The sequence below is a fragment of the Castor canadensis genome, chromosome 6, assembly GCF_047511655.1.
Source record: "Castor canadensis chromosome 6, mCasCan1.hap1v2, whole genome shotgun sequence".
NCBI lineage: Eukaryota > Metazoa > Chordata > Mammalia > Rodentia > Castoridae > Castor > Castor canadensis.
In genome coordinates, this window is record NC_133391.1 from 3,109,978 (window position 1) to 3,122,389 (window position 12,412).

General features: G+C 41.6%; 1 protein-coding gene and 1 long non-coding RNA gene across 4 annotated transcripts in view; one reads left to right on the forward strand and one right to left on the reverse strand.

Annotated features, from left to right (window-relative positions):
• Rnf216 (ring finger protein 216) overlaps nt 1-12,412 on the reverse strand; it is a 122,611-nt gene that overhangs the window by 73,850 nt on the left and 36,349 nt on the right. For all 3 annotated transcript variants that reach the window (XM_074075494.1, XM_020165568.2, XM_074075495.1), the window contains exons 8-12: nt 12,213-12,352; nt 9,430-9,480; nt 8,102-8,239; nt 5,046-5,194; nt 4,471-4,549 (exon numbers count right to left, since the gene is read on the reverse strand). In XM_074075494.1, the coding sequence (XP_073931595.1) occupies nt 4,471-4,549; nt 5,046-5,194; nt 8,102-8,239; nt 9,430-9,480; nt 12,213-12,352 (557 nt within the window). The remainder of the gene's footprint in view (nt 1-4,470; nt 4,550-5,045; nt 5,195-8,101; nt 8,240-9,429; nt 9,481-12,212; nt 12,353-12,412) is intronic.
• The window catches only part of LOC141423973 (uncharacterized), a 39,188-nt gene continuing 36,234 nt past the window's right edge, over nt 9,459-12,412 (forward strand). The window contains exon 1 of the long non-coding RNA XR_012448739.1: nt 9,459-9,528. This is a non-coding gene — a long non-coding RNA (uncharacterized lncRNA). The remainder of the gene's footprint in view (nt 9,529-12,412) is intronic.

Genomic DNA, 12,412 nt, shown 5'->3' on the forward strand with positions numbered 1-12,412 from the left:
TCCTCCACTGTGAGTGACATTGCAAATTACATCTTCTTATGCTGCAAATCCATCAATAATATTTTTATATAGTTACTTTTACTTTGTCTCTATGCTAGAGTTAAAGATGACTTATGCATGACCACAAGGTACTGAAGAATTCTGTATGTATGTATCCGTAAAGCTGCTCCTTGACTTACTATAGGGTCACATCCCAGCAAACTCACTGTAAGCTGTAAGTGCATTCAATGCACCTGACCTACTGGGCGTGGAGGTCAGCAACACAGCACATTGTACAGTGCCTGCCACCTACCCTAATGGATCCATGGCTAACTGGAAGCTGTGGCTTGTGCCACCTACCATCACAAGAACATCATACCACATCTTGCTGGCCTGGGAAAGATCAAACTTCAAAACTCAAAGTATGGTTTCTGGTGAGTGTGAATCACTTTCACACCATCATAAAGTTGAAAGATTCTAGGTCAGGAACTGTCAGTATGTTAACTTGCCAGCGTTCTCTGTAATTTCATGAGCTTTTATGTGGCTATTTAGCATCTTTTTGTTTCAACCTGAAGAACTTTCTTTAGCATTTTTGTAAGGCAGGTCTAGTTATAATGAATTCTCTCAGCTTTTGCTTATCTGGGATTGTATTAATTTCTCCTTCACTTTTTTCACCTGTGTTTGAGAGCCGGTTCTTACAATGAAGCCCAGGCTGGCCTTGAACTTGCGATCATTCTGCCTTCACCTCTCTAGTGCTGGAATTACAGGTATGCACCACCATACCTGGCTTCTTCACTTTTCAAGAACAGTTTTGTCAAATACAGTATTTTTAGCTGGAATTTTTTTTCTTTTAGCACTTTGAATAAACTATCTGACTCTCTTCTAATTTATAAGGTTTTTGCTGATAAATCTACTGATAATTTTATGGATATGCCTTTGTATTTGATGAGTTGTATTTCTCTTCCTGTTTTCAAAATTCTCTGACTTTTCCTTTGAGACAGGGTCTTGCTATGTAGTCGACTAGCCTGGAACTCCCTATGAAGCCTAGGCTAGCCTCAAACTCATGATCTTCCTACCTTAGCCTCCCAAGTGTTGCGATTACAGGTATGTGCCACTATGCCTATTTTGTCTTTGTTTTGGGGTCTGCTGGGCTTCAATCTGCATGTCCATTACTTTTCTCAGATTTGGGGAGTCTATGGACATCATTTCTTCTAATAAGTCTTCTGCTTATTGAAGCCACCTCTCCTGATATCTTCTCCACCCCCAAATGTGTTTAATGGTCTGCCTGATCTGATGATAGCCCGAAGTCCCTTGGCTTTTCTTCTCTCTTTCTTTCTTTCCTTTTTTTTTTGAGATAGGGTCTTGTTATGTAGTCCAGGCTGTCTCTAGAGTGTTGGGGAAATATAGGTATGTGACTCATGCCTGGTTTTTCTCATAATTCTTGTTCTGTTTGCTCCTTGGACTAGATAATTTCAAATGAGTTTGTTGATTCTTTCTTCTACTTAGTCAAGTCTGCAGCTAAATCATTCTAGTGGGCTTTTTAATTTAGTTTTTGTACTCTGCAGCTCCAAAACTTGGTACATTTAAGTATGTTTATTCACTCATTCATTCATTCATTTTGGCAGTACTGGGGGGTGAACTCAGGGCCTCACAGTTGCTAGGCAGGCACTCCATCACTTGAGCCATGCCCCAGACCTTTTCGCTTAGAGTATTTTTGAGACAGGGACTCACTTTATGCCTAGACCAGCCTGGACCACAACCCTCCTATTTATGCTTCCCATGTAGCTGGAATGACAGGCACATACCACAGCCATTACTTGAGATGTAGTCTTGAGGAACTTTTTGCCTGGGTTGGCTTCAAACCTCGATCCTCCCGATTTCTGCTTACAGAGTAGCTAGGATTACAGGCTTAAGATGCCACATCTGGTCAGTGTTTTCCTTTTCTTTGATGACATTCATGCATCATTTTCTCAAGCTTGCTTGATATCTTTTTGACTGCTAATTTGAAATTGTTGTGAAGTAATTCACATGCATCCATTTCTTTAGGATTGGTTTCTTTTTTCTTTTTTTGTTTTTTAAGTTTTTTTATTTTGGCGGCACTGTGGTTTAAACTCAGGGCCTCATGCTTGTTTGGTAGGTGCTCTACCACTTGAGCCACTCCACCAGTTCCTAGGGTTGGTTTCTGAAAACTTATTTTGTTCCTTTGGTTGGGCCAGTTTTTCCTTTTTTTAATGTATGTAAGCCTTGTTACTTTTGTGTTTGAACCTGCACATTTGGAAAAACAGCCACCTTTCATAGCCTTCACAGACTGACTTTGTACAGGCAAAGGCCTTCACCAATCATCTTGGGAGACTCTGGAAGCTCCTTGAACCTTCCAGAGTTTTTCGATGTGTCTTCTCTGAATTTGTGTGTAAATTCCCAACTGGGGAGGTTTGCAGTTTATTCCCCAGGAATATAAAACCTCTTGTTTTGAGAGTCTGGTCTGAAGTACTGCAGGGTCTCTGTAGCTGCTGTAAATTGTCCAGCTCTCTTTTAGTCTCAGCAGCTCCCAGGTACCTAGAGTGTGTTGAGTCCTGTCAGCACTCTGAGTTGGGCAAGATAAAAACCAGTCCCTCAGGCAGCCCCTGAAGAAGCTGAAATGCTGACATAATGATCGCTCTTCCCTTCTCTTTTCCTATCACCTAGAGGAGAAGCATCTGAGGTCTACTGGGCTCTGTCTACTGTACTATGGTCATCTGGAGCAGCACAAGTTGCCCAGAAGTCTTTGTTTTTGGTGGTCCCAGGCATCTAGATTATGTCAGATTCCATAGCAGAATGCTAGACTCCCAAGGGAGAAAGGAATTTTCTACTGCTGTTCAGCACTAAGCTCGGGAGGGCAATGATGAATGAGTGTATGCTAGTTCCACTACTGCATTTGTTTGTAGTGGCTTTTTCTGGAAGTGACCTGCTAGATCACACATTTTATTGGCCAAAAGAAACTAAAATGGCTACTTTCAAATTCAATAGCCCATGTGTATTCCTCCCACAGACAGAACGCAGAATATTTGGTGTTCCTGTGTGGGTTCTTAAGAGCCTCTGGGAAGTTCCCACTAACATCCCAAGGTGATATTCTAAACACACATTTATCAGATGCCTGTTTCAGACTCATGTGGGCCCCTTGGCTTTTGTAAAATAAACATCTTTGGAGAATAATGGCCTTCCCTGCTCTTTGACCATCCAAATGGTACGTTAGCATTTTCACTGGCCTTCTCTACTTGGAATCATACCAGGAAATGTAGTTTCTAGTTCCTTCTAAGCAATTTATGGATAACCCAGGAGGAGACAGCGATGTACATTTCTCACCTGGGCTACATGACAGCTTAACAGATCTTCCTGATACTTTACCTCTCCCTGCCCCTAGGAACTGTGCTCATGGCCCTGTAAGGCCTGCCCCCACCAAGCTCATAAGCCTATTCTATATTCCTGGTATCAGTCAATATTCAGGCTGCTGCTACTTTTGGGGCCTCAAATATCTCTCCACCTTCACTTCACCTCTCCCCCTTTCAGATACGTTATCTTTCCTTTCTGAATCTCAGCTCAGGCATCACCTTCCTAGGCACTGCAGTATCTGACACAATGACATTCGATTACTATGCTTTCTTATCTCCAAGATGCCAGAGACTATTAGGACATTATTAAAGCAACAGCATAGGGTGGGGGCAAATTATTAAACAATTCCATCAGTTGTAAGAATACATAAGGTTCATAAATAAACAAAGTTTTAGTTCACTAGTTTAGTTTCTTTTTCCTTCCCTATTCTCTATCCCAAGTTCTTTGCTCTCCAAGACACTGTAATATTCACATCTGATCATGGGTCTTTAGAAAAACGGCCCAAACCACATCTAGTCTAAGAGGATGCCAACATTCGTTAGAAACTTTCCAATGGCTTATAAATAGTTGACAAATTTTAGGACAGTCTTAGCTCAGAGTAGAAGCATAGATAAAGAGAAGAAAGATTTGCAGCACAAAGGTGACTGCACTGCTCTGGTCTCACTTGATATAGTCAGTTCTTATGATGAGAACAGTTAAATGAGAAACCTATTAGACATGAGAGAGAGCCAACAAGATGCCCACGTGTTGCTTGGTCTTGAAAATAGCAGGAAGTGTATGTGTGGAGGGAGGCAGTATTTGAGCACAGGGTAGGGAAAGGGGCGACCAAGAAAAAGGTCACAGTAGGGAGAAAACTAAAACCTTTCTTTCCCACTTTATATTGAGCACCTGTCCTTATTAAGAAGATGACACAGAACAGGGATCCAGAGCATTGTAACTAGAATCCCAACTGGCTCAATCTCTGTAATCAGGTAAACTACCAGCACAAAGTTCTGCTTTCCTGAAACGGTCAGCACTCAAGCCCTTCTCAAGCAGCAGCATGCAGAGACAGCATACACGGTACCGGCTATCAGGATAGCTCACAATACCAAAATTCAGTATATTTAAAAAAAACTTGCCTACCTTCCGACAGCGTGGATTAGGACAGCTGAACCTCTTCACATCACTGTCCAGCAGAGCAGGAAAGCTGCAGGAGGGGCACCTGGAGTCAGACAGCAGAGGCAGCATTAGTCATTCAGAAGACTCAAGTCTGACAAGGTTTTTGGGACTGCTGGTACGTCATTTTGAGCTGGGCAGCCACAGTATGTTGTACTCCTTAGTTTTCATTAAAACATAGATTGAGCCTCTTCTTTGTACTGGCTCTTACTAGGAAACACAGGTGCCATCTAGGTCCTGACTCAGTGTCAACCACTCAGTAAACACATGTCCCAACCTTTCCAAGAATTCACTGCACATGCCACTTTTTCTCTAACCTAAGGACAGTGATGGTACCTACAGGCCAAAAGATTAGGAAGTAGCAAGGAATGTGGATGAAGAATCAATCTATAGAATTTTCTATTCATAAAATTAACCAGCTACCTTATTTCTTAGCAAGAAGTGCCAGAAAACCAGGAAAATGAAGTTTTGTTACAGAAGTTTGTCACCCAAAAGCACTTAGGCAGACCTCATATTTGGGAAAGAGTTGTCTGAGAACTCACCTGACAAGCTCATCAGCATAGGCCGCAGCAACTTCTTCTTCAGCTTTTCGCTCATAGTATTTGTACAGGATGGTTTGGGGAAGAACCTTCTCCAGTTCACTGGTTGGGAACGAACATGTGCAACTCCCCTCCATGCAGCTGAGCTCTGACTAGAATAATAAGTAGGCAAAGAACAAAGAAAAGTCAATCAAGGTTTCAGAGTAGCAAAAAGCCACTGAGCTCAAATGCACTTTTCAATGGAAGGCAAACAGTGGTCCAAGTGGCAGAGTAAACATCTCTCCACATCCTCTTCTAAGGAGGAAACTGTGAAATGGAAACACAAAGTCCACATTTGGTACTAGCAGAGGACCTCTAGCTGCCAAGATTACAGTCCACAAAGATGGAAAAGCGGTTGGAGGAAGGGTACCTGGTGTAGTGGACCAGAGAAAGAAGGCTCAGTGTTTGCAAAGGAGTAAGCTGCTTCCTTCCCTCTCTGGATCCTACAAACTTAGAAACTCCCTGGGAAAGCAGAGCTGAGTGGTGAGGAGGGAGTGGGAATAAATAAGACATGGGGGCACTGGTTGGGCCTTTAGCTCTTACCCCATTCAGATGGTATCGGTAGGCTCAGGGACAGCTGGATCAGAAGGGAACCAGTCACAGGGGAGGGCAGAGTTGAGGAGTGGCCTCAAGTGAAGCCTGCATACTGAAAAGGGAATTCTCCAGTTCCTTCCTCCCGTTCAACCCCAGAATGTTGGAAGATGGGCTCCTCTCTGCTATGCAGGTTCACAACATGAAACAACGCTATCCAGGCACCTAATGTTAAATTCACCTGCCTATATGCCTCACTACTCTAAAACAGCTTCTTTAATACGAACAAGAAGTGCCAGACATCTGAGAAACACTTTCACCAGAAGACAGATGCCAAAGCAACTTCTGAGAAAAGACATTATTAAAAAAATAGCTCAAATTTATGTAGCATTTACCACATGTCAGAAAATAAATTTTTCTTCTTTTTCTTTAGCAGAACTGGGGTTTGAACTCAGGGCTTCACACTTGCTAGGCAGATGCTCTACCACTTGTGCCACTCCACCAGTCTGATAACACATTCTTTAAACACATACTCTCACTGAATGTTTACAACCTTATGGGCATCTCCTTTCTACAGAGGAAGAAGCTGATGCTTAGAATTTAAAAAATTTGCTTAATATCACATAGCCAGCAAGTGGGAGGTCCAAGATCCAATGTTCTTTACTTAACTCCAAAGGTCATACTTTTTGGAAAACAAAGCTTTTTTAGTTTGAACTAATGTCAGACTTACAGAAAGATGCAAAACTAGTATAGAGTTTCTGAATCCTCTTCACCTAGCTTCCTAACATGAGGATGTTAACACATTAACCACATCATAATCAAAACAAGAAGTTAACATCAGTGCAAGGGTATTAACTAAGCAGGGTTTACGTGGATTTCACCAGGTTCTCCACTGATGTATTTTCTGGAGCAGGATCCCACATGGCATCTAGTTGCCACCTCTCCTTTGTTTCTTCTGACCTGTGTCTGTGTGACGACACTATCATCTATGTATTTCACTTATGGCTTCTAACTTGTAATTCCTGGCCTTTGTTACTTCCTAAATGGCTACAACAGTAAGATTAAAGAATCTGGCCTTTTGTCCTTGGTTTCTAAAGCAGATTTGAAACAATTTCAGAGTGAATAAAGATGAAGACAGTCTTTTGTTATAATGATGGGGCCCTTTAGGCCTCAGAAAGCAAAGTCTCTCTGACCTTCTCCTGCTCTCCTGTTTCCCACAGGTAGGCCACAGAAGCTAAAAATATACTCCAATCCATCCTTGCCCTTCTGTGTTAGAGCTGGCCATAAAGCAATTCTCTGAACTTCTTTATCTGATAGCAGATTGTAAGACCCCCACTGCAGAAGGGATCTTGCCCCATTACCCAGGAGGAAGGAATGCTGCACAAAGAAGCAAAAAAGAATCTGAACAGACAGGTACTCTTGACTTTCCCCAGTCTATCAGCACCAGATCATTCTCCTGTTCAATCACATTTCTGTACAGTTGCTCATACTTAAATTAGGTCTATGAGGAGCATGGCTGAAGTGGAGTGCTGCTCTGAGTTCAGTCCCCAGTACCACACACACATCAGATTCTGTCTACGAAATGAGACTATCTTAAGAACCCAAGGTACAGGATCTGGAAAGCCTCTGGAAACTGAGCACATGTATAGCATGTTTCTCAATATGAATTTGTCTCAGGATTAGACTGAAATTAGGCACTTAACTGCAATTTTTCAGTACACTTCCAAGAAATATATGATGCTGGTGTACCTCATGACTGGTGATGCTAGACAGGCCATGCTGGTGGTAGTGGGGTTTGACAAGCAGGTGTTCTACCACTTGAGCCACACCCCTAGTCCTTTTGCTTTTAGTTTGTTTTTCAGATAGGGTGTCACTAACTTTTTTGCATGAGCTGGCCTCAAACTGCAATCCTCCTATTTTCACCTTGTGAATAGCTGGGATTAGAGGAGTGAACCACCATGCCCAGCCTGCTATTTCAGTTTTCTGTTGCTACTGGACCAAGGTACCACTGATGCAGTAGTGTAAAACAGTACCGAACTCCTTTCCACAGTTTGTCTTATCCTGGTTTTAAGAAAAACTGACTTTGGACAGAGAAATAAGATCATGTATTAAGGTTACTTCAATGTCTACATATTTTGATCCAACCATAAAATCCTTTAAAGCATGTGTGAAGCCTGCCGACACACTGCCATATACTCAAGTAAGGCGAAGGCTCTCTGAGAGCTCGTCCTTTATTCTGACTACGGACAGGAAGGTGAATGATGAGGCAGGTGTCCTGTGGTGCTAGGTATAGAGGCATGGAAAACTCTTCTTACTCCCTAAAAAGAAACCTGCTGTTCTCAGAACTAACACAATCATACAAATCAGTCCACACACATCACAAATCAGCATCATTCTACCTATTTCCCTCAAAACACAGCATCTGTTTATCAGCATGGTCACCTCAGTGTGTGAATATTTCCTACATATGGATATTACACAGTTCTTACCTTTCCAGATCCGAAGACTGCCTCTTGGGCGTATCTGATGAGACACTCTTTACAGAACAAGTGAGCATCGGCACACTGTGTCAGCTCCTCAAATGGAAATTCCCCATAGCAGCAACGGCACTCAATCAGCTGGCCATCCTGCAGGGCATCAGAGACACATGAATATCCTACACTCCACACTTGTGTGCAGGGGAGGCCTTGTTTCATAACTCCATACACCTCCCTGCCCCAGACCATTCTGAGGTCAAAAGGGACCTCTATAAGCCACAAAACAACAAACTGTTTTCTGCTATCTAAACCCAGTTCAGAAGCTACATATGATGGTGCACACCTGTGATTCTAGCACCTGAAAGGCTGAGGCAAGAGGATTGTTAGTTCAAGACCAGCCTGGGCTACATAGCAAGACACTATCTCAAATAAAGGAAATGAACCAATAAAAAGCCCAGCTCAGGATACCAGTACAACATAACCCGTGGCTAAGGACAGTGAGCTTTTTACATTTTTGGGGTGTGCTTTGTAGTAATTCTTTGTATGAAGCCATGCATTCATCACTTTCCCGACACTGGGGGAATGTAACATCTGTATTTAGATGCTAACATGACTATAAAAGCAAGGGGTAGGTGGCAGGAGACGTCATCCAAAAAGCTTTCAAAAGCTGCATCTTGCTTTTCTCGTTATGATGCGAGGCCATCATAACCCAGCCTGGGTTTGAACTCAGGGTCTCATACTTGCTAGGCAGGCACTCTTAACACTTGAACCACTTCACCAGCCTGAGCTTTATTCTTAAGGGACTATAGAAGCTAACTAAACTAGTGACCTCACCTCACATACTAGGATTTAATCTCTTTATTCACTGCAGTGACAGATCCAGTCACAGTCTGTTCTGAGCCATGCAAGAAAGGTCACTACATGCAAGTCAGCAGACACTGCTCACAGCAGACACAGCACTCCTGGCTTATGCTTTCTGCAAACAGTCTATCCAGCACATTCTCAGTAGCTTCCTTTTACAAGAACCTCTCTATCACTACCTTCCCTTAAATTCTGATTTGGTCTGGTATTAAAGAGTACCTACACTAGTTCCTGTACCTGGATGTAATGTGGGTGAACTTCAAACTCAGCAGTTCAAAAGGAGGTTATACAGGAAAAGCTTGCTTTCAAAATGCTGAAGGAAAGCCCATGAGAACAACCAGAATAAATGAAGTGGGTGAGATCTCAAAATACCTTTTGAGTACTGGAGGTATGGCTCCAGGAGTAGAGAACATGCTTTGCAAGTACAAAGCCCTGGGTTCAAACCCCAGTCCCACCAAACCAAACCAAACTAAACCAACCTTTTGATACTGTTCTTCATTCATCTGCAGGGCAAGCAAGAAGTCTTCATGCTGAGAAACAACAATAAAATCATACAGTCACATACCAATTTAGTAAAGGTAAGACAAATCATTTAATATTTATTTCCATAAACATAAGTCTATCATCAATTGCCATCTCTTCAGTTACATAATTTAGTAGTTTAAGAAGTTACCTGAAAACAAATTTTCAGAGTGAAAAAGGGAAAGACTAACATATAAAACATTTTTTAATTGCAAATAACAGCATAAGCAAACAAAAAACTGAACAGGTGAAACACAAGCTTGCTGGTGAGGTTGTAGGGCAATAGGTACTCTTACCACTGGTGAGAATGTAGAACAGCACAATCATGAGGGAAGGCTTGGCCTGGACTCATCTACATCATGTCTAGGAATCTGACCCAAAGATGCCTTGGGGCAGAAATATGAACTGATGCTTGTACAAACTTATTTACCATGGCACTATTTACAATAGCAAAATCCTGGAGCCAGGTGTGGTGGTAAGTGCCTGTAATTCTAACACTCAGGGATGCTGAGACAAAAGGAACATGAGTTTGAGGCCAGCCTGAGCTACACAAGCAAGACCCTGTCCCCCACCTCCCCTTCCTTCCCTCTGGAAATAACCCTCAATGTTGATCAATAAGAAAGTGACTAAATTAACTCTGGTACTACAGACAATGGCACCACAGGAGCTTTAAAGAGGAAGATACTATGTGTGTGGCAGGGGAGAGTTGAGGGGCGATGGTGGTGGCTCACACTTGTAATCCTGGCCACTTGGGAGGCGGAGATCAGGAAGATCAGTGTTTGAAACCAACCCTGGGCAAAAAGTCCTTAAGAACCCATCTCAACAATAACAAAACAGTGAGGCATGGTGGCACACCCTGTCATCCTAGTGGTCTGAGGTCAATCCCAGGCAAAACTGCAAGATCCTATCTGAAAAATAACGAAAGCAAAATATGGCTGGAGGTGTGAATTCAAGTCCCAGTACTGTCAAATAAACTTAAATATAAAATAAATAAAACAGGGAAGAGAGGGAGAAGGTAGGGGTAGGGGAGAGAAATGGCCCAAACAATGTATGCACATATGAATAAACAAATAAAAAAAATAAAGCATTATGAAAACACACATATACAAAAAAAACCTAAAAAAATTAAATAAAATTAATAATTAATAAATTAAATAAAATAAAGTGGAAAGAGAAAAATTTGTACAGATTGTTATGAAGCGACCACTGCAACAAACCGTTAAGTGAATAAAAAGCAGGTGCAACAAGTAAAACCACACACACACGTGCTTTTATGTAAAACAAACCAAAACTGACTTAACAATGGTTTGATATAGAGTGAATGAAAGAACATGCAAGGAGGGACAGGATACAAGCTAGATCTCCAGACCTTCCTTATTTTAGAGTTTTGACTTTTAAACTAAAAATATTATACAAAACTGGAGAACAAAAGATAAAGCAAATGAAAAGCCAATTCCCTAAAAGCCAAAAATAAACAGAAAGGAATAACTTAGCTGCTCATTAAGTTACTGGCATGACCAGAGTATTTCAAGTGACTTTATATTTTGGGCGCTGGTGGCTCATGCCTATAATCCTAGCAATTTGAGAGGCTGAGATCAGAAGGATTAAGGTGGTTTGAGGCCAGTTTGGGCAAACAGTTTAAGAGACCCCATCTCCAAAATCACCAGAGCAAAGTGGACTGTAGGTATGGCTCAAGTGGGAAGAGAGCCTGCTTTGCAAGTGTGAAGCCCTGAGTTCAAACTTTAGTCCCACACACACACACGAAAGATTAAAAATATACTATTTTGATTTTTTTTGTTTTATTATTCATATGTGCATACAAGGCTTGGGTCATTTCTCCCCCCTGCCCCTACTCCCTCCCTTACCACCAACTCCGCCCCCTCCCTCTCCCCCCCACCCGCTCAATACCCAGCAGAAACTACTTTGCCCTTATCTCTAATTTTGTTGAAGAGAGAGTATATGCAATAATAGGAAGGAACAAGTGTTCCTGGTTGAGATAAGGATACCTATACAGGGAGTTGACTCACATTAATTTCCTATGCATGTGTGTTACCTTCTACATTAATTCTTTTTGATTACTATTTTGATTTTATACTCTTTATTTAAATAGGATCTCGCTATGTAGTCCAGGTTGGCCTCTAAGTTTTGATCCTCCTGTCTTGGTCTCCTGAGTGTTGAAATTACAGGGTACATCATCACACTTAGCTGAAAGTAGCACTTCTGAAAATATGAATGTGGGGTGGTGAAGACAATGATTACTGATAGTTTTGTGCTTGCTGTTCTATTGATGCAAACTTAATACAATGATAAAAGTATTGTTAGAAGAGATGTGGCCTAACAGAACCTCTAAGCCTTCAGGAACCCAAGACCTGGTGTCACTCTAGAAGTGTCACCTGGTGCTGTTATGAAACAACAAATGTATCTATATTCTGGTTGACTTGCACTATGCTAATACATTTGGAAAAATCTTGAAGAGGTAAATGGTAGCCCTCTCCGATTTTTATACCACTAGAGCCTGAGAGAAGTGGAACAGAAACATTACTAAGTACCAATTAAAATTCTCTAACATCAATCTGATTTATGAAAATGCAAACTTTAATATCATTATAACCCAGTCTTGTTTTCTGTTTATAAACTTGTTATGTAATTAAATCACTTGAAAGAAAATGGAAATCTTGGGCTCGGAGTGAGTGTAGCTCAGTGGTAGAGCTTATTCCAAAAGCAAAGCGTGTCTTCCTACCTCTGCCATCTCTTTGATTTTCTGCTCATAGAACTCTTGTTCTTGCTGCACAGCTGGAAGGAGGGCCCGTCGATCATAGGACCTACAATGTCGCCGCTTGTTTTCCAGAAAGAACATCCGCTTTTCTATTTTTATGTCACCTAAAACATATATAACAATGCAAAATTATGTACACAACTACTTGCTAGGAATCCAGGCTA